The sequence below is a fragment of the Emydura macquarii genome, unplaced genomic scaffold, assembly GCF_026122565.2.
Source record: "Emydura macquarii macquarii isolate MOO-44397 ecotype Brisbane River unplaced genomic scaffold, CSIRO-AGI_Emac_v2 contig_374, whole genome shotgun sequence".
NCBI lineage: Eukaryota > Metazoa > Chordata > Testudines > Chelidae > Emydura > Emydura macquarii.
Window position 1 is genome coordinate 8,539,120 of NW_027130511.1, and position 22,069 is coordinate 8,561,188.

The 22,069-nt window shown below is 38.2% G+C and overlaps 1 protein-coding gene across 7 annotated transcripts in view; it reads right to left on the reverse strand.

Annotated features, from left to right (window-relative positions):
* Positions 1-648: 648 nt before the first annotated feature.
* The window catches only part of MIA2 (MIA SH3 domain ER export factor 2), a 60,674-nt gene continuing 39,253 nt past the window's right edge, over positions 649-22,069 (reverse strand). For 6 of the 7 annotated variants that reach the window (XM_067533708.1, XM_067533699.1, XM_067533725.1 and 3 more), the window contains 14 exons: positions 21,628-21,674; positions 21,064-21,154; positions 19,505-19,643; positions 15,945-16,046; positions 14,690-14,750; positions 14,305-14,340; positions 12,550-12,617; positions 11,224-11,306; positions 10,675-10,803; positions 8,225-8,383; positions 6,782-6,913; positions 4,659-4,735; positions 3,840-4,071; positions 649-1,228 (listed from right to left, as the gene is read on the reverse strand). In XM_067533708.1, coding sequence (XP_067389809.1) covers positions 1,062-1,228; positions 3,840-4,071; positions 4,659-4,735; positions 6,782-6,913; positions 8,225-8,383; positions 10,675-10,803; positions 11,224-11,306; positions 12,550-12,617; positions 14,305-14,340; positions 14,690-14,750; positions 15,945-16,046; positions 19,505-19,643; positions 21,064-21,154; positions 21,628-21,674 — 1,523 coding nt within the window. In that variant the 3' untranslated portion in view covers positions 649-1,061. Of the gene's footprint in view, positions 1,229-3,839; positions 4,072-4,658; positions 4,736-6,781; positions 6,914-8,224; positions 8,384-10,674; positions 10,804-11,223; positions 11,307-12,549; positions 12,618-14,304; positions 14,341-14,689; positions 14,751-15,944; positions 16,047-19,504; positions 19,663-21,063; positions 21,155-21,627; positions 21,675-22,069 lie in introns of those variants that run through there. The other variant, XM_067533717.1, reaches the window with a different exon arrangement.

The window sequence follows — 22,069 nt, forward strand, 5'->3', positions numbered from 1 at the left end:
CCCTAGGGTGATATGAGGTTTTATGAGAACAGAAGCCATTTTTAGGTTATGTTTATACTAGCTGTCATGTTGGCAAAATTTGTCACTAGGGGGTGTAAAACCACCTCAAGTGACATAAGTTTTGCTGGTATAAGTGCTCATGTGCACAGCACTACCTGCCAACATATAACCAGTGCAATGAGCAGTGGTAGCTATTATGTCAATGGGAGAGCTCTCTCCCATCAGCTAACAGTACAGCTGAGCCACTGTAAGTTTGTAAGTGTAGACATGGCCTTAGACTCCATCTTTAACAGGACTACCTAAGAGATGAATAAATGGAACAAGTTTGATGTAAGGAATGGCTTAAGCCCATCTTCCCTTCCAGTCTGCTCATTTCTATTTCCCCTCTCAATGGGTAAGCTAAACAATTTAAATGCCTGATTGCATTTAAGTTAAATATTTATACTTATCTAGTGTATTGTTATAAACTAAAATATAGATAATCCTTTGAACTGAATAGCTTTGGACAACTGATGGTAATGTGCACTAAAATATCTGACACTTGAGAGATTCCAGTAGGTTCACATGTTAAAGTTGATAGGAAAAGGGAGAGAGCCAGAAGTAGCTTATACAGAAACTGAAGTTTGCTTAACATTAACAAGAAGCAAGTTCTTAAAGTGGCTGCATTTTATTAATTTAAACATTTAAGTTATTTTCACATTTGTCTTACTCTTACAGCAAGCACCGCTCTTTGCATGCAGAGATTTCCTGTGCAGATGACACACAAAATAGTTGGTCTGTTTTCAATGTTAATCTAGTTTAGTTTTGTACACCTTCAGAACTGGTTACTCACATTAAAAACAATATTTATTTTAAAATAGGACTACTGTACAATGGAAGCCATTTAATTTATCCTTATTTACAAAATACTATCCTGAGCATTATTCTATTAAGCTTCAATTTGAGCAAAATATTTATATATAGTCACTTAAGTAACAGTAGTTACTTGATGAGAAAAAGATGATTTTTACAGATACAGAAACAGCACATCAGGTTAATTCCCAAGATGTCAGAGGACAGCATCAGGTTTCTTGCTGTGGCTCTGGATGTCCTGTAGCTGGAGCATCTGATTGATGAATTAACCCAGGGGACAGCTCGCTTCTATTTTCAAGTGGAGGAGGAGGCAGAAAAGATCCAGCTCGTTGTGGTGGATATTGAGAAAAAGGCCTCAGTGGAAATGGATTTCTCACTGTTTAAAGATATTTATAAAAGTATTTAGCGAGTTACATTTTTTAAAGCTTCATTATCTAATATATATACACACCTTCATTATCCACAAAAATATACCTGGACACCCCTCTCTCCCTACACCAATCAGTCTTTCACCAGTTCAATACTTTGGCAACTTAACTGTGGCCTGTGTCTGTAAACAAACAAAGGACATGATGCCAGAAAAACCAAGACTTGCACTAGGTGTTCAGACATTCCAAGTGGGGAAGAGAGGCAAGAGACACACCAAACCATGTTGTTACACCTCTCAATGGTATCCAATTACAGGGTACTGCAATGTAATGATGGCTAACGTAGGTATGTGTATGCCACTGCCATCTCAAATAGTTACATGTACTTAAGGTATGGCATTCTACAAGTTTCTCCTTTTGCTCAGTGGGTAGAGGCGTGTTCCCAGAGGAGAAAGACTCAGTGGGGTATGAACAACTGTGATGTCTGTTGGCAGGCACTACTTCGTTACAGTACATTTAAGCATTCTGTTTGAAAAGGCCACATTAGGCCTTTTAAAAGTTTAAGAGGATGTAAGTTACCTAAGCTGCTGTTGGTAGATTTCAGAAAATATCTAAAAGAGTAACCTAAGTAAATAGTCCCTTAAAGCCTTTTTAAAATGTCCCTATTGTTTCTGTCAAAAGTGAAGATCAAACTCACATCATCTCACTATAAAAAATTGTGCTGCACTCATCGCTGGCACTATTATCTTGTCCTTCCTACAGAGCTAATATCTGAATTTATATGTGCCCAACACCAACTGTCTCTGGGTGCATAGAACACATTTTTTCATGAGGTTTTGTTGTCTCTTGCATAGCCTGCCTGGGGTCTGTGGGATCATTTGAGTGAGACGGCCAGAGTGCAGAGGTGGTGGCTTGAGCATGGAAGCCTAACAGTTACTTGTTTGAGTGAAGCTAACCCTCAGCGTCCTAAAAGCAAGTATTAAGGGACCTCAAACATGAGGCCTAATGCTTCCCAGTTTGATTTTACCAACTGTGAGAGGCATTGGTCAAACTCCCAGTGCTGCTCTCCCACAGTATATCTGTGTTCTTGAGGTTCCAGATTAGTCAAAATTCCAACATGTTCCTCCTTCTCTCCTGATACAGATCTGACACCAAAGAGGCTGCCACATCAGAATAATCTTGTCCATGAAGTAGAATTAATGTCTTACAGCAAGCAGTACTCAATTCTATTTCATAGGTAGGCCAATTAAATAGGACTGGTAACCTAACAGAGGCAAAGACTAGCTCTGATTTCAGTGTGGGACAGTTAATGGTTTGCCCATAACAGGATCTTCTGAGCAGTGAAAATACAGAGGGGCAGAAACAGCAGCATGATGTCTGCACTCAGTTTTACTATCATGGTGGCGAGGCACTTTCCTATTGCCATTATTGCATTATCAAGTGGCCCCAACCCTTCAGATCTTCTCTACTATTCTTGTTTAGTACCTAATTTGGAAGATTCCAAGCACCTGTGTCACACATATATTGTAGCAGGGATAGAACTTAGCTTTTTATTTTGATTAAAGGAAATAAATAGAAACTGCCAACCAGCTGTGGAAGATTTGACTTTTCATTTACATAGCTCCCAGTTCACAGCTAAAATTGGCAAGTGATTTAGTTCACACTGCTGTCTAATGGCTTGTTATTGATTGGAGAGAGGAAGGTGTATTTTTAAAAGTGAAAACCTAAGGTAAGTATATAAAGAAAGTACAGAGACTACCATTGTCTACACTGCGTCTAGGAAGGAGTCTCCCAGCCTGGATCTGCATAGCAGGACTCTTATTAGCACACTAAAAATAGCTGCATAGACAGTGCTTTGAGATTGTGACTTAGGCTGGTGCTTGGGTTTTCAACCCTATGGGGGTAGGCTTGAGAGCCAGAGCCAGAATGTCTACACAGCTATTTTTAGTATGCTAACCAGTGGACCTGCGCTAGGAGGCTTGCTCCGAGATGCAGTGTAGACATACCCTAACAAGTGTACAATACCAATTGAGTGTCAAAGTGCATACATACAGTACAGTTAAATTTATAGTTTTAAAGAAATTGTTGGCCCAGCTTCTCTGTCCCTAGCATAAATTAGAGCAGCCTGGGGGGCTCCTCTAACCCACCTCAGCTGGCACTGAGCCCCAACAATCAGAGTGCAGTGAACTCTGCTGATGCCCCACCTCTGCTTCAGTACACTCTATGCTGAGGGGATGTTGGCATAGGAACTCGTTATGCCACCTCCACACCTGGGAAAGAGGGTTGGACTATATAATCTGGCCTAGTTTACGAACAGTAAGTGATTTTACCATTATATGGTGCATTATACAAGCACAATAGGATAAGTTTAGGATGAAACTTAAGTCTTAACTGTAATTTCTATGAAAAATTAGCTACTTTAAGCCAACCCTTCATATTGGCTTGATTTGGAGGAAAGGAAAAGAGGGTGTGCAGAACAAGGAAGCTTGTACCAATACCAAAGGAGGAGTGTGAGATTACTCTATTTCTCAAAGACATCTCAGAAATATAATTTACACATACATCCTGAGGATGTTAGCTTTAGTGAGATTAAACTAAGAAAACAAAGAAATTACATACTCGCCAATGAAGGACGTGGTAGACCAGCAAAATCCCTTGGAAAATATTCACGAGGTCCATACATGCCAATAGGAGGAGGAGGTGGGAAAGGAGGTCCTCTCCTTATAAAAGGTCCTCTAGGATCCACTGGCAACAGAGGAGCTCTCACTGGAGGAAGAGGTGGGGGAGCAAACCCTGATCCAATTACTTCACTTTCAGGTGCCAGTGACTGATCAGACACATTTAGGAAATTCTGTAGCAAAAATCAGAAACTGGTAAGTTAGCTTTTTGAAAGAGGTTTCTCCTTTACACTGAGACCCGCGTTTTCAAGAAGGGAGGTGGAGGGCCTTGTCAGAACTGAGCTAGGAAGTCTGGGTTCTATTCCTGGCTCTGCCAGATCTCCTGCATGATCTTCGGCCAGTCAATCTAAGAAAGAATGAAGTTGAGCATAGTCAAAGAAAAAAAGGGTGGGGGAATGAGTGTGCCAGCCATCGCCCTGACCACTATATGTTGTATCCCCTCCCCAACATATTTTGTCTTTTTAGATTTTCAGGTGCTCAATTAATTTGGGACAAGGACTGTGTTGTCTTACATATGTGCCTGGGTATGTGCCTACTACATCGTGGCTGCTATCACAATCTATACACTACTGTATGTGTGTATTAAAAAAAGGGATAGAAGCGAAACAAACTAGAACATTACAACAGCTGATTATCAGTACATAAAAGAAAAACTTGCCTTAAAAACGTTAGAACAAATTTGATTAAAATATATTCTTGTACAAAAATGGTTCATTAGAAAATAATTTATTTTTTAAGTCTTTGTTCATCCATTACTCACGCTAAAATTGGGATGGTCTTTAGTTTCATTTCCACTTGGCTCTGTTCTCAAACTATTTTCTGGAGACGCTTGCCCATCTGTTTGGAAAAGCAACAAGTAAATTAGCACTGATAAATTTCCCCACCACTTCTTCCCCAAACAAGAGATAACTTACCGCAAAACAACAACATTTGCACACACAAAAAAAAGGGGGTGGAGGTAGATACTGTCAGATATATACTATTGTTTCTGACATGTTGCTTAGCTGTTGGATATATGCTAAGAGGCAATTAAGAATGATGTAGCTGGGCCTGATCATCATCATATCCATTTAGGAAGAGGATACCATCCCATGTTACACTACAGCCCAGCTGCAGTTTTTCCAAGTTGCCATTGGCCAAATAAACTATTTTCTCCTGGATATTATAATTCTCAGTTACAACATGAATGATCTCTTTTCCTGGGAACATGCATTTTAATATAGACTACACCACTGAGGTTTGCTGCTTTTGGTCCAACTAAATTTCTGTCCTCCTTCAATCTGAAGGCCTACCCAAAGATGGCTGCCATAACAAGACACTTGTCAGCAATCTTAGCAGAATCTCCAAGGAGACTGCAATATTCTATCAGGGCTAAAAAATAATGGCAGTGCAAGTTTCCCCACAATGCCTTGTTGCTACTTGTGCTGTATCTGTTTTGTTAATGAAGAGATAAATTTAAACTCCAGTGTATTAATCTGGCACCTTTCATAAGAATTAAAATATTCTCAAAACAAAACTGAAAAGAATTAAGGAGAGGAGTGGACGCCAGAAGGGAATCTGATAGATTGTACTGTCACTGAATGTCACCCTCCCTTTAAAAATAAACAAAACAAAAACACCACTTGGGGAATTGATTTTTGAACAATCCTGCTTAGCTTCTCCTTTTATTTGAGCAAAAAGGTATTGAAATGAAAAGAAATAGCTGAGCCAGGACAAGTATTTGTGCCACCAGGCAAGTAACACTGGACCTCTATTGAACTTTATATTTGGTTTACTTCTTCTATAGCACAGAGTAGAAGGTTTTTCCCAATCAACAAATAGATTATCAAAGTCCTTTTCAAAATCTCAAAGATAGGCCTACTTGAAAAGACTTCGGGATTGTCTACTCGGTGGGGTGATGCACTCTATGGAGATGTGATTTCTAAAGCGCAACAACAATGCCCATTAACTGCTCCACGTAGTCCTGCTGATGTGCTTCAATGTAGCACTGTCTGAAACAGCATTACATCAAAGCACAGTAGGGAATTTTTATTGAGCACCAGCAGGTCAAACCTATGGGCTGCGGTAGGCTTGACAGCCCAAGCTCCAGCTCAAGTCACAACCTCAAAGGAAAGTCTATATAGTTATTTTTAGCACACTAGTGCAAACCCCATTACCACAAGTCTAGACCTGGGCAGGGAGGCTCACCCACAGATGCAGTGTAGGCATACCCTCTATGTTCCTCATTTTCTGGATGTTCAACTTGAAACATCCAAGACCTAATTTGCAGGTGTGCTGAGTACTCAGCTGTAACTGAATCAGTAGGACCTGTGCCTGGAACACATAAGGGGCTATAAAAATGGTAAGTGCTCTGAAAAATCAGGCCCTAAAGGTCTCAATTTGGGCACCCAAAGTTAGTGGATACTTGATGGTTTCAGCCTTAATCTCTCTGTGCCTCAGTTCCCCATTTTCCAGAAAGGATAATACCATTTTACCTCACAAGGGTGGTGTGGTAACATTTGTGAAGCACTCTGATGCTACAGTGATAAGTCCCATAGGAAAGCCTATGAGGAAATGATTAATGTTGTATTCAGTGCAGGGTTTGAATGGTGTAAATAGGCATGGGACCACACACTGAATGAGGAGGATACAAAGAAAATGTTGAATAGCTACCATTCAGTGAGCACCATTCATCCTATGGAATAGATTGCTATGTTGATAATAGGGAAAGTAGTTTCTGGGCTACCAAATTCTGAAAGAAGTTTCTGAACTGGAGAATCTCATGTTATAGATTTGGGTCCTGATAGCTAAAAAGTCCATCTATTACTGTACCTAATAACATACTTATATAATAATAAGATCTTTCATTCAAACACAATGACAACAGATTAAAGCAATTCCTACCTGCTTTATCAAAAGATTGCATGTTATAACTTCGTAGTTCTGCTGGTCCAGAAAGTCTTCCTGAGTTTAGGGGATTAGAATAAAATCTTTCTGGTCTTCGAGGGGGTAGTGTTGGATCATTATATGGCTGACCTACCATTCAATCAATCACAAGAGGCAGTCTGGTTAGCAAAGAGTCTCAGGTTTTTTGTTAATTAAGTTATATTCCTACCAGTTTCTCTTTGGATTTCTTAAAATATCACAAACATCCAAAATTAGACAATATATAATATAGGAAAATGGTCAAAATAAAATAAGAAACGAAGGTAAGAGTCTCCAGCAGGGCATCCTAACAACTTTCACTTCTGGTAAACAAAACATCAAATTCTACCACAGAAAGACATTTTAAATAAGATCTTAATTGCTGCTTAAGTATACAATAATAATACTAAAAAAATCCTACTATGCAAATTGAAACCTACAGGACTGGTGCAGTAGTTGACCTACAAGCTGAATCAGGACCTAAATCAAGAACAATTACCATATGTTTTAAAATATGCAGTGTGTTCAATATAAATTAAGTTTGATTTTTAAGACTACATTATCATGTACTGTAGCAGGCCATGCTATCGTGTGTAGACTATCCTATATCATTAAATCTGGAATATTTACATTCAAGGCATATTCGTCTCATGTTCTAAAAGGTGACCTGAAACCATTTCTTTTTAAATTGAGCTTGTGCCCTTTACTATTTTATTATATCTATAGATGGCCTGAAAGGTTGTATCCCCCTCACTTCTCCTGTGCTTATGTTGTTACTTAGAAATATCAGGAATTACAAGTTTGGTTGTCCCTAGTTTTGCTGAAGAACACGTGGGAGATCTCAGGAACATTTACTGTGAACTTTAATACTTTAATTGAAGGGGCAAGGGTGAAATCAATGTCTAACAACATCTTCCTTTAATCAGAAAATAAAATCTATTTAACTTCAATGACTTAACACCCACGCACACACAATATGTTTTAAACAGTCTGTATATCTACACTAGGAAAAAGCTGTGTTTTTACAGATATAGGATTTTACGTGTTAACTATCTCTGTAAAAAACACACACCATTTCCTAATGCAGACATACCCTCTATTCAGCTTCTGCTCTCAAGATGTCACCATTTCTCCAGTAATGGAAATCTTCCAGGCTAGATACAGCTTGAATTTCTAATGCATAGAGCAAGCCTCTAATAAAATACTTGCATTTAATTTAACCCCCAAATGTTCAGTTATGCATTATATGTATAGACCTATGCTTGGTGCATCGCAGAGCCAGGCATATCCAGAGAAGAGCACCAGGAGGAATCTGAACTTCTTTCTTGTTTAAATGTAGCTAGTATCTGAACACACATCAGTTTCCAATATTCTTATAATTACATTTTTAGAAATATCTGATGGCCCAGGATATTTGATTACCTGATGGAGGGAGAATTATCTTACGATCTCTATCCCATGGAGGTGATAGGGACCCAGTATCTGAAGGTGCTCTGTGAGGATCAGATAACCTATCAGAGCTCAATTCTCCTCTTTCATTAGCAGCTTCATACATAGCAGGGTTCCCTGCTCCTCTTGATCCTTATTAAAGAAACAGGATATCAGTTTATTCAAATATTTTAATAATGTATTGCAGCAATCTTCATTGTCTGCAAGTAGTAAGAAAAAAATCACCGCTTACCAGTGCTTTAAAGATGTGGTAAAAGCATGGCTATAACAGGATGATTTATCAAGTGAATTGCCATGACTCCCCATGATTGCTGCATCAGCTTAGTTGTCATGTTTACAGAAAGTGTTTAAAAGGTTTGCTTAAAGAGGGAGGGAGCAAGCTTAATTCCTTAAAACCCATATTTTCAATATATTCAGATTCCTCTTATTTTTAAAAAGTTTATTTTAAGACCTCCTATCATGCCAATCAGAGAAACTGGCACCTTCTTGCTAAATGTTCTTCTCAATGTCAGCTCCCTGCAGTTTAAAGGGACAGTGTCAAATTAGAAGACAACAAGAACTTACTGAATTTTTTTAACCTACTATTCTAACAAGCAACACTTTCAAAAGCAGGAAGGGAATCAAACAAGATTAGAGCATTTAAAATTAGTTTCACAATTTAGAAGAAATAGGAAAAATGTATTATTGTTAGTGTGGTAAGACCACAAAAAATGGGAAGAAAAAAATCAAAAGCAATGTAGTAGATGAAACTACTGTATTAATTCTTTTATAAAATAGACTCTTGTAAGCTATGGGTTTCCCTTTAAAAAAAGCATGATTTGCTCTAAAAAAAATGACACAAATATGAAACTCCATGATGTCATTTTGAGTTTCAGTTACTTTTCCTAATGATCAGCACCTCAAACAGCCTGGAATCTGAAAATCAAGCTGTATTCTGTTTTACACAAAATTACAAAAAAAATTACATAATCAAAACTTAGTTACCAAATTTTTAAAATATCTTGCTCACTCATAGTGCCATTGGCTCCGCAGCCATGAAAGGAATGGTAGATACTTATTTCTGTCTCTAAAATAAACAGACAGCACTATACATATACTCTTTTCGCAGAGGAATTGCACTTTAAAGTGAGTAAGTTGAAACTTTCATTCCTTCCTCCTGTCGCCCAGATGGAACCAAATCATTCTGGAGACCATTCAACTGTTAACTACTGAACTGTTTCTCTTCAAATTTAAAGGTATTTGTAATGTAAAGTTATATACAAAATTCCAGTTTCTATTATTTATTGTGTTTATATAGTTATAAATTATTAATTAAGAGATCATATTTAAATGTGGCATAGCTAAGGCCGAACTTTTGATCTTCAGTCTGCATTTTCAAAGTTCTGAGAACTTAATTTGTTAACTTTGAAGTACAACTGGCCTCAATTTTTACAAAGCAAAAGTTGAGGCACGTAAATGTCCATTTCTTTTTAATTTTAAAATGCTATTTTTATATGAATTTTGATTATTTAGAGTCTTAAACTGATCTGCTGCTCCTACTCCTCTTCACAAATAGAAGCATCTCATCTCCAAGCAAGTTGGATCTGAATATATCATTAGGGGCAGGTACAACAACAATAGTAATTGCAGCAGCAGCTTCTGCAAAGAATAACGAACCAGAGACCTTGACTCCCACTGTACTGTAACAAACTGCTGAGCTCCCTTGCAGCACTTCACCTTATCCCCACTCCTCCAGTTCTCTTATGGTTGCGACGAGTACCACAGATTTTGTGGGAGGTGGAGGTAAAGAGAGTCAAAGATTCTCTCCCTCTCTCTTTCATCCTTGGGATAGTGGTGTTCTCCTGAACAAAGGCTGCCACCAATTTGGGGGCAGGGAGGTATTCCTTCCTTCAAGGCCTACCTCTCTTCCCAGAAACATTTCTTGCCAGCCCCATTAGAATTGTCCCCACACTGTTTAGGGGCATAGAGACACACCCCTTCCTTTGTCATCTTCAGACCACTATTCTTTGAGCTGACAGAAGCAGCATTCTCTTCAGTAAACTAATGATGTCACTGTCCAACTCTTGCTGCTGATCTTGGAATGAGCACAAAGCAGGAATTCTACCTCTGAAAAGGAGGAAAGGCTTAAACAGCATCCCTGTCTAAGAGGGAGACCAAGTTTGTCTGTTTACCCACACTATTATAGAAAGTGATACCCCAATGAGTAAAACCATAATTTAGTGCTCCAGTGTTGCTACCATTACATATTGGACTGCTTTAAAAATGAGTGGGAAAATAATTTTCATGTTTATCTGGAGATTTCATTTTATATGGAACTGGCTGTTTTAAAATATTTTTGCAGGTCTCCATCAAGAGAAAAAGGTGGGATTAATAGAGGAGAAAGAATTCCAGAATAGATGTGTTTTGAAATTTAAGAATTGTACCTCTTCCTCCACCACCTGGAAGCATAGGTGAAAGTCTTAAAGGACCCTCCAATAAGGTTGGAGGAGAAAGAAAAGCTCTTGTTTCAGATGGAGGCCGGCCCATTGGTGAAGGTCCATACGGAGAATGCTCTGGAAGAGTTAAAACAAAATACTCAAATTCAGTGTTAAAAACTGTGTGAGTAGTTTACTTTTCATCTCAAATTTAAATCTAAAACTTGTGTCACAAGTGAAATGAATTTGGTGGTTTTGTTATGTATTCTAGAATGAAACCACCATGGGCCATGTTTACTGTCTAATTTCAAATTTAAATTCTTATTTTAGACTAAATACCCGGTAGGAAAATGTTTAAGTGATCTAGAATAATGTATACACTCAGGGCCAGCTTTTTAAAAAAGAGTGATATTTGCATGCACAAATGGCTTGCTATGCTTATGACAGTTAATGTGCTGTTTTGAAGGGGAAAAATCAAAAACAAACCACCAGTACCAGCATCAACACCTGTGGTATTTTACAATCCAAAAAAATGAATTTAAAAAAACTCCACTATACCTCTGCCAAATGGTCTAATTGGGACATCAAGAGCATAAGGGTCTTTTTCTAAAAGGTCAAATTTAAATTCCATTTCAGTTAATCTGCAAATAAGGAAAGAACAAAAGAAGAGTTACTAACAAAAAAAAAGTGCACCAGTTTCCTGGAAATCCACCATTCTCCACTAACATTTCTATTGAAACGTGGAATTCTAGAATAATTTTATTTCCTAAATGGTATCAAAGATATTACATTAGCTAGTGAAATAAATTACAAAGAATAATTATCAAACGCAGAACAAGTTATCCATTTACGTGTTCCTCAAAATACTCATCTGCCTTTATATTGAAAGGTAAAAATTGTAATTCAAATCTTAAAAAGGAAACAAATGTTACAAGCCCAAACATCAGATTATCCTCAACTGAAGGTATTTTAAATGGTCATTAAATAAGTAAACAATACCCAAAGTACAAACATTGATTACTCAATGTCCCTGGTTAATATAGGAGATCATTCAACAAATTCCTGGTGGTTTCTTTCTCAAAATAGGTATTTAATTTCAATATTTATAACCAGATCTTACATTCACATACTTTAACCCTGGTTACATTTTTATTATCCCCTTCTTTCATCACCATAACAGAATAACATTCTCTCCAGCAGTATCTATGCCAGGATGGACTAATGTTTCATCTACCATTTTAACTGTGCAGAGGAGACTGAAGGTGTAACATGCTATTAACACTGTGCAACATGATTGTTGCTAGCGCAATTTGTACTGTAGTGTGGCTAAGAGATCACTCTTGCTTCTAGACCAGTGGTTCTTAACCTTTCCAAACTACTGTACCCCTGAAGCCTGAGTCCCACCCCCACGGGGCTGAGGCATGTAACTTAGTTTCATGGCGCCCCTGTGGCTCCAGGCAATTGCCTTTCTTGCCACCCCCAATACCAGCTCTGCACTTGCGACCCCTCTAAACCCCCAGGTTAAGAAACACTGTTCTAGACTATCAATAATTCCCCATTTCTACAAATACCTGCCACTCTGAAATGTTTCCAGCACCTATCCAAGGTTTTCTGTTATCACAGAATATTACTCAGACACAGAAGAAAAACAGAGCAAATAGCTGCATCCCTACAAATCTGCAGAATCATTAGTTAAGGGTATTCTACTGAAAATACATGAATGACCATGACACATTAAAGTCATGCACAATCTGAAAAATAATTTAGCCACACCCATTTGTAGCCATTTTAGTTCTGGTTTTATGCTTTTCCTCTAGCTCTTTCAAAATGAGCAAAATTACAGCTAACTTACACTGTTCAGAATCTATTCAGTTCAGCACTTACTTTTGTCTGTTGTGCGCATTTTCTTTTCTCATATCATTGAGGTGTCTTTCTGCTGCCCGAGCTGTCAACTTTAGGGGAAAAAATCTACTCATTAAATATTTCATAACTAATACACCTCGTCGATTTCCAGTAAGTATTTCTAACTGATAATTTGCAGGCCTTTTGCTCATAACATGGAACTAGTCTATAAAGTGTGGGGGAAATTATCACATGTACTTTTCAGGAAAGTGCAAAAGGTAAATTATTTGGATTTCCTCAACAAAAACCAGCATAGGATTTTTAATACCCGTCTTTAATGTGCAGCCACATAGACTAACACATATCAGAAAACTCTGACTTAGAGGAGGTTGAAACTTCACAATCAGTGTAAGTTATTAACAGTTCCACTGAAGTCAATAGTTAAAACATCACATGATGATAATCAGTCTTATTGGGAATTTTTAGAGGCTACACTCCACATCAGATTTTTGCCATATTTAAAAACAGTGCAAATCAAAAGAAGCCGAGAAGTTACTAATACTATTGACCTTATAAAATCCAAAACAAATGTTATAAACCAATTGTAATCTTAACAGGTGGCAAATGTGTAAACTTAAAAAAGATAAAATAATATTAGATGTTAATTATTCTCTTTTTGAATGTATTTATAAGAACTATACAATAACAATTAATGAAAAAATCCCTGAAAAGTTTATCTGAAATTCATCTACTATCACATAAACAAAGAAAGAGTAGACAAATGAAAAAACAAAAGTTAGATACAAACAGTGAAGGGAAGAAGGGATGAAATACTGTCTTTTGTTCTTTTCTTGAAGTAAGCATGCTTACTTCATCTTACAAAGGGCCAAACTATTCTCACAGTTACATGCACACAACTCTGATTTCAATGGAAGTTGCACGTGAATATCTGAGGGCAGAAACTAACCTTACCTATCCTGACTTATAGAGTCTTTGAGGCACATATTAAAGTTGGTCATGGGGAATCGCAGTGGGGGGAGGAAGGGGGAGAAAAAAAAAAAAAAATCACACCATTGAAGTAGTACAGCTACACTTGCTCTGGAGCATCTCTAAAATTATAAACATGCAAGTTTTAAGATCTAAATAAGGAAGTTGCTATTTGAAAATTATTATCCCAAACCTGCAAAAAGTACCATGCTAGGGCAGTCAGGAGAGTACCCTAGCATGGAGTCCCATTAACATCAATAAGATTTTCCCCTATGTAGACCCTTTTGTAAGATTAAAGTATTTATTAGTAGTGAGAGATTTTCATGGTCTGGCTTAAGAGAAAAGATAAAAATGGATTTTGCAATAACATTCTTACAAAAAAAAAAAATCAGTGGAACAGAATGTTATCACAGGACAAAATATCTTCTTCTATTAGATAAAGGCAGTATAGTACAGCCAGGGAATTTATTAAAATGGCATTGAAACATGGCCAAAAAAATTATTTACAAAACATCAAACATTTGTTAAACAACATCTTATTCCCGTGGGTTTATTTCTATAGCAAGTGATTTTGTAACATAATTCTGGCAGAATTAAAGAGACTTGGTTTAATTACTTCAGCTATTTTATCTGATAAAACTATTTGTTAAATATTTTTGTTAGTAGGTTTCTGAATGATAATTTTTAGGTGTTTTGTCTGTAACGCCCCACTAAAGTCAAGATATAATACAGTCTTTTCAGCAGACAATTTGAAGAACAGTGCAATTTTTCTATATACAGAGCTGAGAATTTTTAATATTTGGAACTTACCCAATTATCATGAGCTTTTTTCTCATGTGAAGTAATCTAGTAAAGAGATATTCATTAAAACACTTTTAAAATACATTATTCATCTGACACAAAAAAAAATTAAGACTTCAAGGCTATTTTCCAATACGCAACAATGTACTTGCATATCTTACAAAGTTAACAGGCCCCCAGAATTTAAATTGAGAAGTTATACTCTTATTCAAAAATACACCCACTTGGTAGTCTTTGCTAAACAAGTGTAATTTATATCAAGTTATGTCTGATGACATAAACCAAATAAAGCCAAATGCAGTACTGCAAGCAGATTTAAAGTGGCAGTTTTGAGTTGAAAGTCAACTCTATCTTACTTAGTATGGTAAAATGCAAGTCAACATAAAGTATATACCTGACTCTGATAAGAATGAATGGTTCTGTCTAGCTCTTCTTCAAGATCTTTTGCTCGTTGTCTGTAATGAAAATGTTAGTGAAAATAATTTTAAATATGATCACCACCACAGATAACGACACTGCACTTAACTAAGAGTTTATACAGAAACAATATTGTCACCTATGACTAAGGCCTGCCTAAAAAAGGATGAATTAAAAAGGGGTAAGGGGAGAAGATAGATCCTAGGCCCTGCTGAAGTGGTGCAAAGAAAACTGAAAAAGGTGGTCTAAGTGATGAGCAGATTTCTCCAGCATAGGGAAAATCCTCCAGTGGTGTACAGCCAGCGTAGTCAGCCCCTCACCATCCCTTTTTGCAGCACATAGTATAGGCAGTGCATTGGTGGGGTTGGACCATTTTTGCACACCTGCAGTTACCAGCTGCCAGAGTTGCCCTTTGAGGGTCATTAAAGACCTGAGGACTGCTGCAAGTTGCATTAGGGACCAAAATGACCCAGGATAAGGGGACATAAAAGATGCTGTAAAACCATCTTTCTTCAATACCCCACCCACACCTACACCCTCTTCAGGCCATACTAAGCACAGCTCAGCCACACCCAAGGATTAGGCCCAGGATGCACACACAATTTAATTATGTTCCACTATTTGCAATATCCTCTTTGAAAATTTAAAATAAACTTTCCCTGCTATTTCATATTTTGTCGAAACATGAAAGAACAGATTGAGTAACTGAGCTTTTTTGTTTACTCTGTAGAGTACCAACATCAAGAATGTCAACACAATTCTAGGAACTGAGTTAAGCAATTAACTGATCAGAACCTTCTAAAGAATCAGTCATGAAACTGTGCTCAAAGCCACAAACTTAAAGGGGAGTAAAGACTAAAGAATCATGCCATACTTTGGGAACCTCAAGGACAAACTATGCTAACCCACCCTGCTTTGTAAACAAAATGGAGTGATTGGCTATAAGAAAACAGAATTTTAGATTCTAGAATTACATATGAACACACTGATGGGAGAAAAGAGCCTGCCAACAGGCATTTGAGTATCATGTGTATTTATCTCACACAGCCCAAGAAGAATTTATTTGTATAACACAGTTTAACTACAGAAAGCATCAAAATTGAAATAAAATGATGGAATACATTCTGTTATACTGTATTATAAGTGGTAAATTTACTAATTCTCTAGTGGATTTTGGAACTTTAGAATAAACACCAATAATAAATAAAATAATAAATAAAATATATCAGTACCTGTAACTGTTTAGTTCTTCAGCAGCATGATTAATTTTCTCATCTACTTTAGAGAGTTTTTCTTCTTTTTGTAAGCGTTCTCTCTCTTCTACTGTTAGTTTCCTTTAACAGAGATAGTATAGTTAGCCGTAACTCAATAGTTTTGCAATTATTCTCAGGAAAGAAATTATTTAATGTGATATTCACTCACAGTATCAGAAAGAGGTTGTGGTGTGTAAATGTATAGTGTTCATGTATTTTTTACGTAGTTCATTAGCCATTAATTGTGAAAATCTGGAACAGTAAGGTAATACCAGGACTATTACTTCATTCAAAGAACTTGCAAAACACCCAATGATGATTAGAATAACTACATTTGTGTGAGTAAACCTTCCCAGAGGTCTCAGTATTAAGCACTGATATTTTTTAAACTGAAGAATATTTTGTATTAGTTTGCAGTGATGATTCCCAGTACTTTCTGTATAAGAAACATACAGACTTCCTAGAGTGAGGGTTTTTAATTCCTATTTAACACATTAAAAAAATAAACATTTAGAATGAAACTCTCTCACCACCCCCTCAGACACCTTGAGCTGTGTGGCTTGTTCTGGGAACTACTAAGGCGTTGTAGGACAAAATCCACACTCCAATGCATACAGGGCAGCTCTGCAGAGCATCTATAACTATTAGTCCAGCCCATAGGCTAGAATAGGAACTATTAATCATTCTTCTCTACGCAAAGGTTCTTGGCCACTGGGCTGCATAGATAGCTCTCTTATATAATGAGCTATGCAAACAAATACAGAGCCCAGCCCCCCACTCTTCTCCCACAAAGTACTTGTCATCACTAGGAAGACCCCAGGCTCCCTGCATGCATTTATATTAACTAGCTACCATATGTGAAAACTGCAAATATTCTCATCCATACTAGGATTTTATCATGCATTAATGGTATTTAAAAAAAAGAAAAGAAAAGAAAAAGACGACTTTTTTCCTAGTGTGGGCACACGTTGAGTTTTCCATTCCTTTCTGCATCTTCTTTCAGCCACCCACCTCCCTCAGTACTGCACTGGGGTTTCTGCAGTCCCTGTTAGAAGGGGTGAACTTCACCCTTAATGCATAGTCACCTGCCAAATGTGGTAGAAAAGCAACAAATGCCATCCACCTGCCTCAAAATGTGGGAGAACTTGATGGGGTCAGTAGTGAAGGGGGACAGTCTCAGCAGCAAGGGAGGCGACACTTGCTTAGGGGCACCAGATAGCTCCTCCCCAGCTGGAAGTCTCTGGCACCCACTGAACAGCTGGGTGGAAGGGGTATCGATTGGCTAGCATTCCCCAACTCCCAGGATTTAACCTGGAATGGAGGCCATCTGGAATCTCAACTCCATTCCAGCAACTCCACCCTATCCTCCCCCAACTAGGAATAGGAAACCGGCCTGACAGATGCTGTGAGTCTAGCTGATTACCTGTCTGGGGCTCAGGAAATAATTTCCCCCTCCTTGGACCGACTTGCAAAGGACCAGGGAGTTTTTCACCTTCCTCAAAGCACCTTCAACTTCCCCTGGAGGAAGGAGGTGGCCTGTGCTGTCTCCACAGCCAGGTCCTTGCCGAGACTCCTTTATGGTACAGGTAGTCCAGCGTGGAGCAAGTTGGCGCACATCTTCCTCCGCCATCTCCGACACGACCAGCAGCTCTTCCATCTCTATCCAAGAGGTCTTCTGCAAGACCTCTCTGAGTTGCCGGTCTCCTACCAGGACCTCTTCCAGACCTGGAGGCTGGTCTCGGCCTCCAAATCCATTGTGGCCACCAAGGGGGAGGATCTCCTCATGGAGCACCTGCTACACAACCCCCAACTCCAGGTGGCGGAGGCCCCTTCGATGTAACGGAGGTTGGTCCTGGCAGGAGTCACCAGAATCAGAGACCTCCTGGACTACGACGTGGAAGACTGGGTGGATTCCCAGACGTCGGCTCGGCGCATGAGGCTCTCCACCCTTCGAACCCCCCCGTGCGTACTCCAGGAGGTGAGGGCAGCCTTGCCTTCCGCTGCTCGGGTTTCCTTCGAGTGGATCCTGCGAGAAGGCGCTCCCCGCGAGCTCCTCAGTCCTAGGCTTCCGGATCTTTTTCTCGGGCTCCCTCCCCACACACCGAGCCAGCTGCGAGACTTGCAGCCGGTCTGTTTTTGAATCACACCAAGGGACCATCTGTACACGCTCGTGCTCCATACCCTCCACTTTCTTGCCCTTGTATCCCACCCAGACACCAAGTGGCGGGACCTAATACCACCTGTGGAGGGCAAGGAACCCCGGTGAGCCAGCCTCTATTCCACCTTGATCCCTCGGCCTGCCGGGGACATCAGTTGGTGGCTCCTTCACAGAGCTGTGAGCACGGGCATGTACTTAGCGTGGGTCACCCCTCTCCCTGACACCTGCCCCTTCTGCAGCATGAGGGAGACCCTGGCACACATTTACCTTGAGTGCTGCAGCCCCTGTTCTGGCTCCTCCAGAACCTCTTGCTGAGGTTCTGGCTGCACTTCTCCCCACACCTGTTCCTTTATGCGCATCCCATCCACGGCTCCACAAACTCACAAGACCTCCTCGTCAACCTCCTCCTAGTGCTGGCCAAAGGGGCCATCTACACCACCAGGGAGAGGAGGTTGGCTGAGGGGGTGGCCTGCAACCGTAGGGCCTATTTCCATTCCTCTAACTGCTCACACATCTGGGCAGAGTTCCTCTGGGCAGCGTCTGCTGGCTCTCTAGACACCTTAATTTTTTCTGAGAAATGTCAGTATAGCATGGTGACAGTTGCAAACTCTATCACTACTGAATAACTGTCCTACCCAACTGATATGTGCTTAACCTTATAGGTCTGTTGAAGTTTCAAAAGTGACTTAGGTGCCTTTGAAAATTTTACCACTTCCTCTTCTCTAAACCAAAGCCCAGTTTATCCATAATTACAACATTTTTAAACTGTACTGTACTTCCGAACATGCTGGCTTTTGCCTGCCCAAAGTTGTTTCTGCCGTTGTAAATAAATAAATAAAGGTTAGCTGTTTAAATGGCTGAAACAGGCTATAATCATTAATTGGTACAGTACACTTTTGCACAGAAGCACATTTAAAAATAATACCCCTCACCTGTTCCCATAAAACAGATACTACAAAATTGTTTTGGTTATAAACATACAAGAGCTATGCCATGAAAACATCCCACAACAGAGTCCCTTCTTATCCAAGCATTGCAAGATTAGTATCATGGACTTCCCCACTATATTTCACCCACCACTTCCTCCACAATAGATAAATAAATAATCACACCCATATCTAACAAAAATGTAAAAACCTATTTGTTTATTCAGCTATATCCCAGTTTACCACACAGTTCAGGGTTTTAGATGTATACTGTACTTTACAGCCAAATTATAAGGAATCTAGCTGTTATAAACTACAGTTGATGTGACAATTTGTTAAAACACAATTGTCCTAAATATTTGTTGGTACGTTTAAACTGAAAAGTCAAATGATTTCCCAATCTTCCCTTAATCAATCATTAAATGCTTAATGTAAAAACCAAGTAGTATCAGTACCTGTGTAGTTTCATTTCGTTTTCTTGATATAGCTCTGTCATTACTTTAAGCTTTTGCTGAAGTTTTTGAATTTCACTTTCAAAATGTGCATTTTCAGACTGCAACGAGACTTGCTCACTTTGAAGGTTTTCAATACGTTCTGTCAAAGTTAGAAACAGCTAAATATACAGTGAATAATGCCCTGTTTATGAAGTTAAGAGAAAAAAAACATTCCAAGTCAAGGACCTTAATATTTATTAATGAAGGCCTGTTCTACATTTGGAAGTAACGCAGGAAGACATCTCCCTACAGCTCATACAATGCAAAAAAACCAAAGTATTCCAATATATTTTCACAGACTGCACAACTGAGAAGCAGTGTTGCTTATGGGTCTTAGTACAGGGCAGGGAGTCAGGAATACTTCTTCCAGATTTAACACAAACTTGGTATGACTTTGGCTTAGTTAGTTAAGCTCTGTTTCCCCATCAGTGGTTGGAATGGCTCAGAAAGCCAGTATTTTTCTCTGGAGGATGCCATTTTGAGATCCATAGTCTAAGCTTTCAGGTTTTCTATTCTTATTTATTTGAGTGTGCTCAAGATGACGAACAGCCTGAACAATAGTTCACAGAAGCATAGAAATGCCCCTTCATTCCAGTTGGGGTTTACCCTAAAGTGTCATGATAGTTAACAACACTGACATTTAAATTCTCTCATTGCTTCATCTCCTTATTCATTCAGTTGCAAACTGTGCTTCCATTCAATACATTTAAGCCTCTGAAGTTCTAAAGCCCTAATGGAAAAGGCGGCTACAGTCACAGTTTAGAGGGACACCTATCTGATAGGTCAGCATAGGAGACCCTTAATAGTTATGGGGGCAAAAACTGCTGTATAAGAGGACAGAATCATCCAAAAGGCCACCAGGTATATGGCATTTAAAACTGAGTCTATTTTTCTGCTGATAATGTTATTATTTAGGTAAAAGCTCTGGCTAATTAGATGAGAGATGTATAAAGCTGCACTAATATTATTTTTAAAATATTTTTTCTTAGAATTAAGCTTTAGTAGATTTTGTCCAACAAAGGAAAAGAGGTACCTATGTACTTTAGAGGCAAAGATATATTCAGAAGAAAGTTATATTTAGTTTAAACACAACATTATGAACTAATCACAACTTGTTTCTTAGGAATTTGTTTCACGATTAAACAATTGCTTATATCTAAAATTTTTATAATGAAAGCCATTAGATATATTTTCAATAGCGATACTGAAAAAAGATGTTCGGTGAAATTATTATGAGTGATAATGTTGATTTTGAGTGATAATTATGTTGCATTTCCAACAGTGAGGCGGGTAACAAATGAAAAATGGCATCTTAGCAGTCTATATTTCTTGTTGTAGTTTTAGCCACTTGACCTTTTAAGACCAAATTTTTAGAACTGGGTAAGAACTTCAATTAATATTTAATAAATTTTTAGCTAGCTGAATGAAATTATTAGTATAAACTTAATATTTTTCCATTAAAATTGAATGAATAAGCCAGAGTTATGTCAATTATTTTTAAAACAAAACAATGTGATTACCTGTAAGTTCTTCTTTAGCTTTATCTTCATCTGCCAGTTTTAAATATACTTGATTTCTTTCTGCTTCCAGGGTTTTTAAACAAGCATTTAACTATTATTAAAATAAAATAAAAAGGGAATTAAGTGTGAGGACATTACTGCAAGAAAAAGACTCAATCCTATCTGACTGCATTTCTCAGATAAATTATTACTTTAGAATTGCATTAGGTTATGGTCGTGACATTAATTGCCTAATGCTTGGAAATACAATTAGCTAATACCCCATTTCAGGGACAGGGCAGGTTGTGTTCATTCTAGACCCTGGCAAAGGAAACAAAAAAGGTGTCATAATTAAGATTTTTAAAGTATGTCTTAAATTACGCTATTTCTTGGTAAAAAAAAATATTTAGAAAAACAGACACCCTGGACTTTGTTTATATTCATACAATTATTTATGTCCATTACTAGACACAACAATATGATTGCATATATTTTAAACAGCTGTTTTCTTTATCCCTCATTTCTTCTCTGGCCTATTCCCTCCAGACTTTTTAAATCAGTACATCATAAAGCATTACTACATACCTTAGCAGCATAGATCAACTTCTTTATAGTTCGTTTTTGCTGATCATCTAATTAAGAGCACAAAACAGAAAGAAAGAACAGTGAAATCACATAAATAGCACTGTGATATGTTTTGACAGGAATGTGCACTTACTAACTCCCAATTACCAAATATAGTTTTAATGAAAATTAGTTTTGGCTTCCACCACACTAAACATAATGTGATGCACCCAATGTGGAAAGGAAAAATTAAAGTTGACTATCTTCTGACATGTTAACACAGTCCGAGTTCTTCCCCAGCTGACTAAGCATCAACTGAGCTGACAGAAAAAATGGCAATGCAGGATGCATTTGGTATTCTGGAGGAGCACATTTGCAAATTGTATTAGCATGCAGGGTTAAGAAATCCAGCTTCTATTTTTAACAAATTAATTTAATTACAAGTTTTATTCGAGGTCTAGTT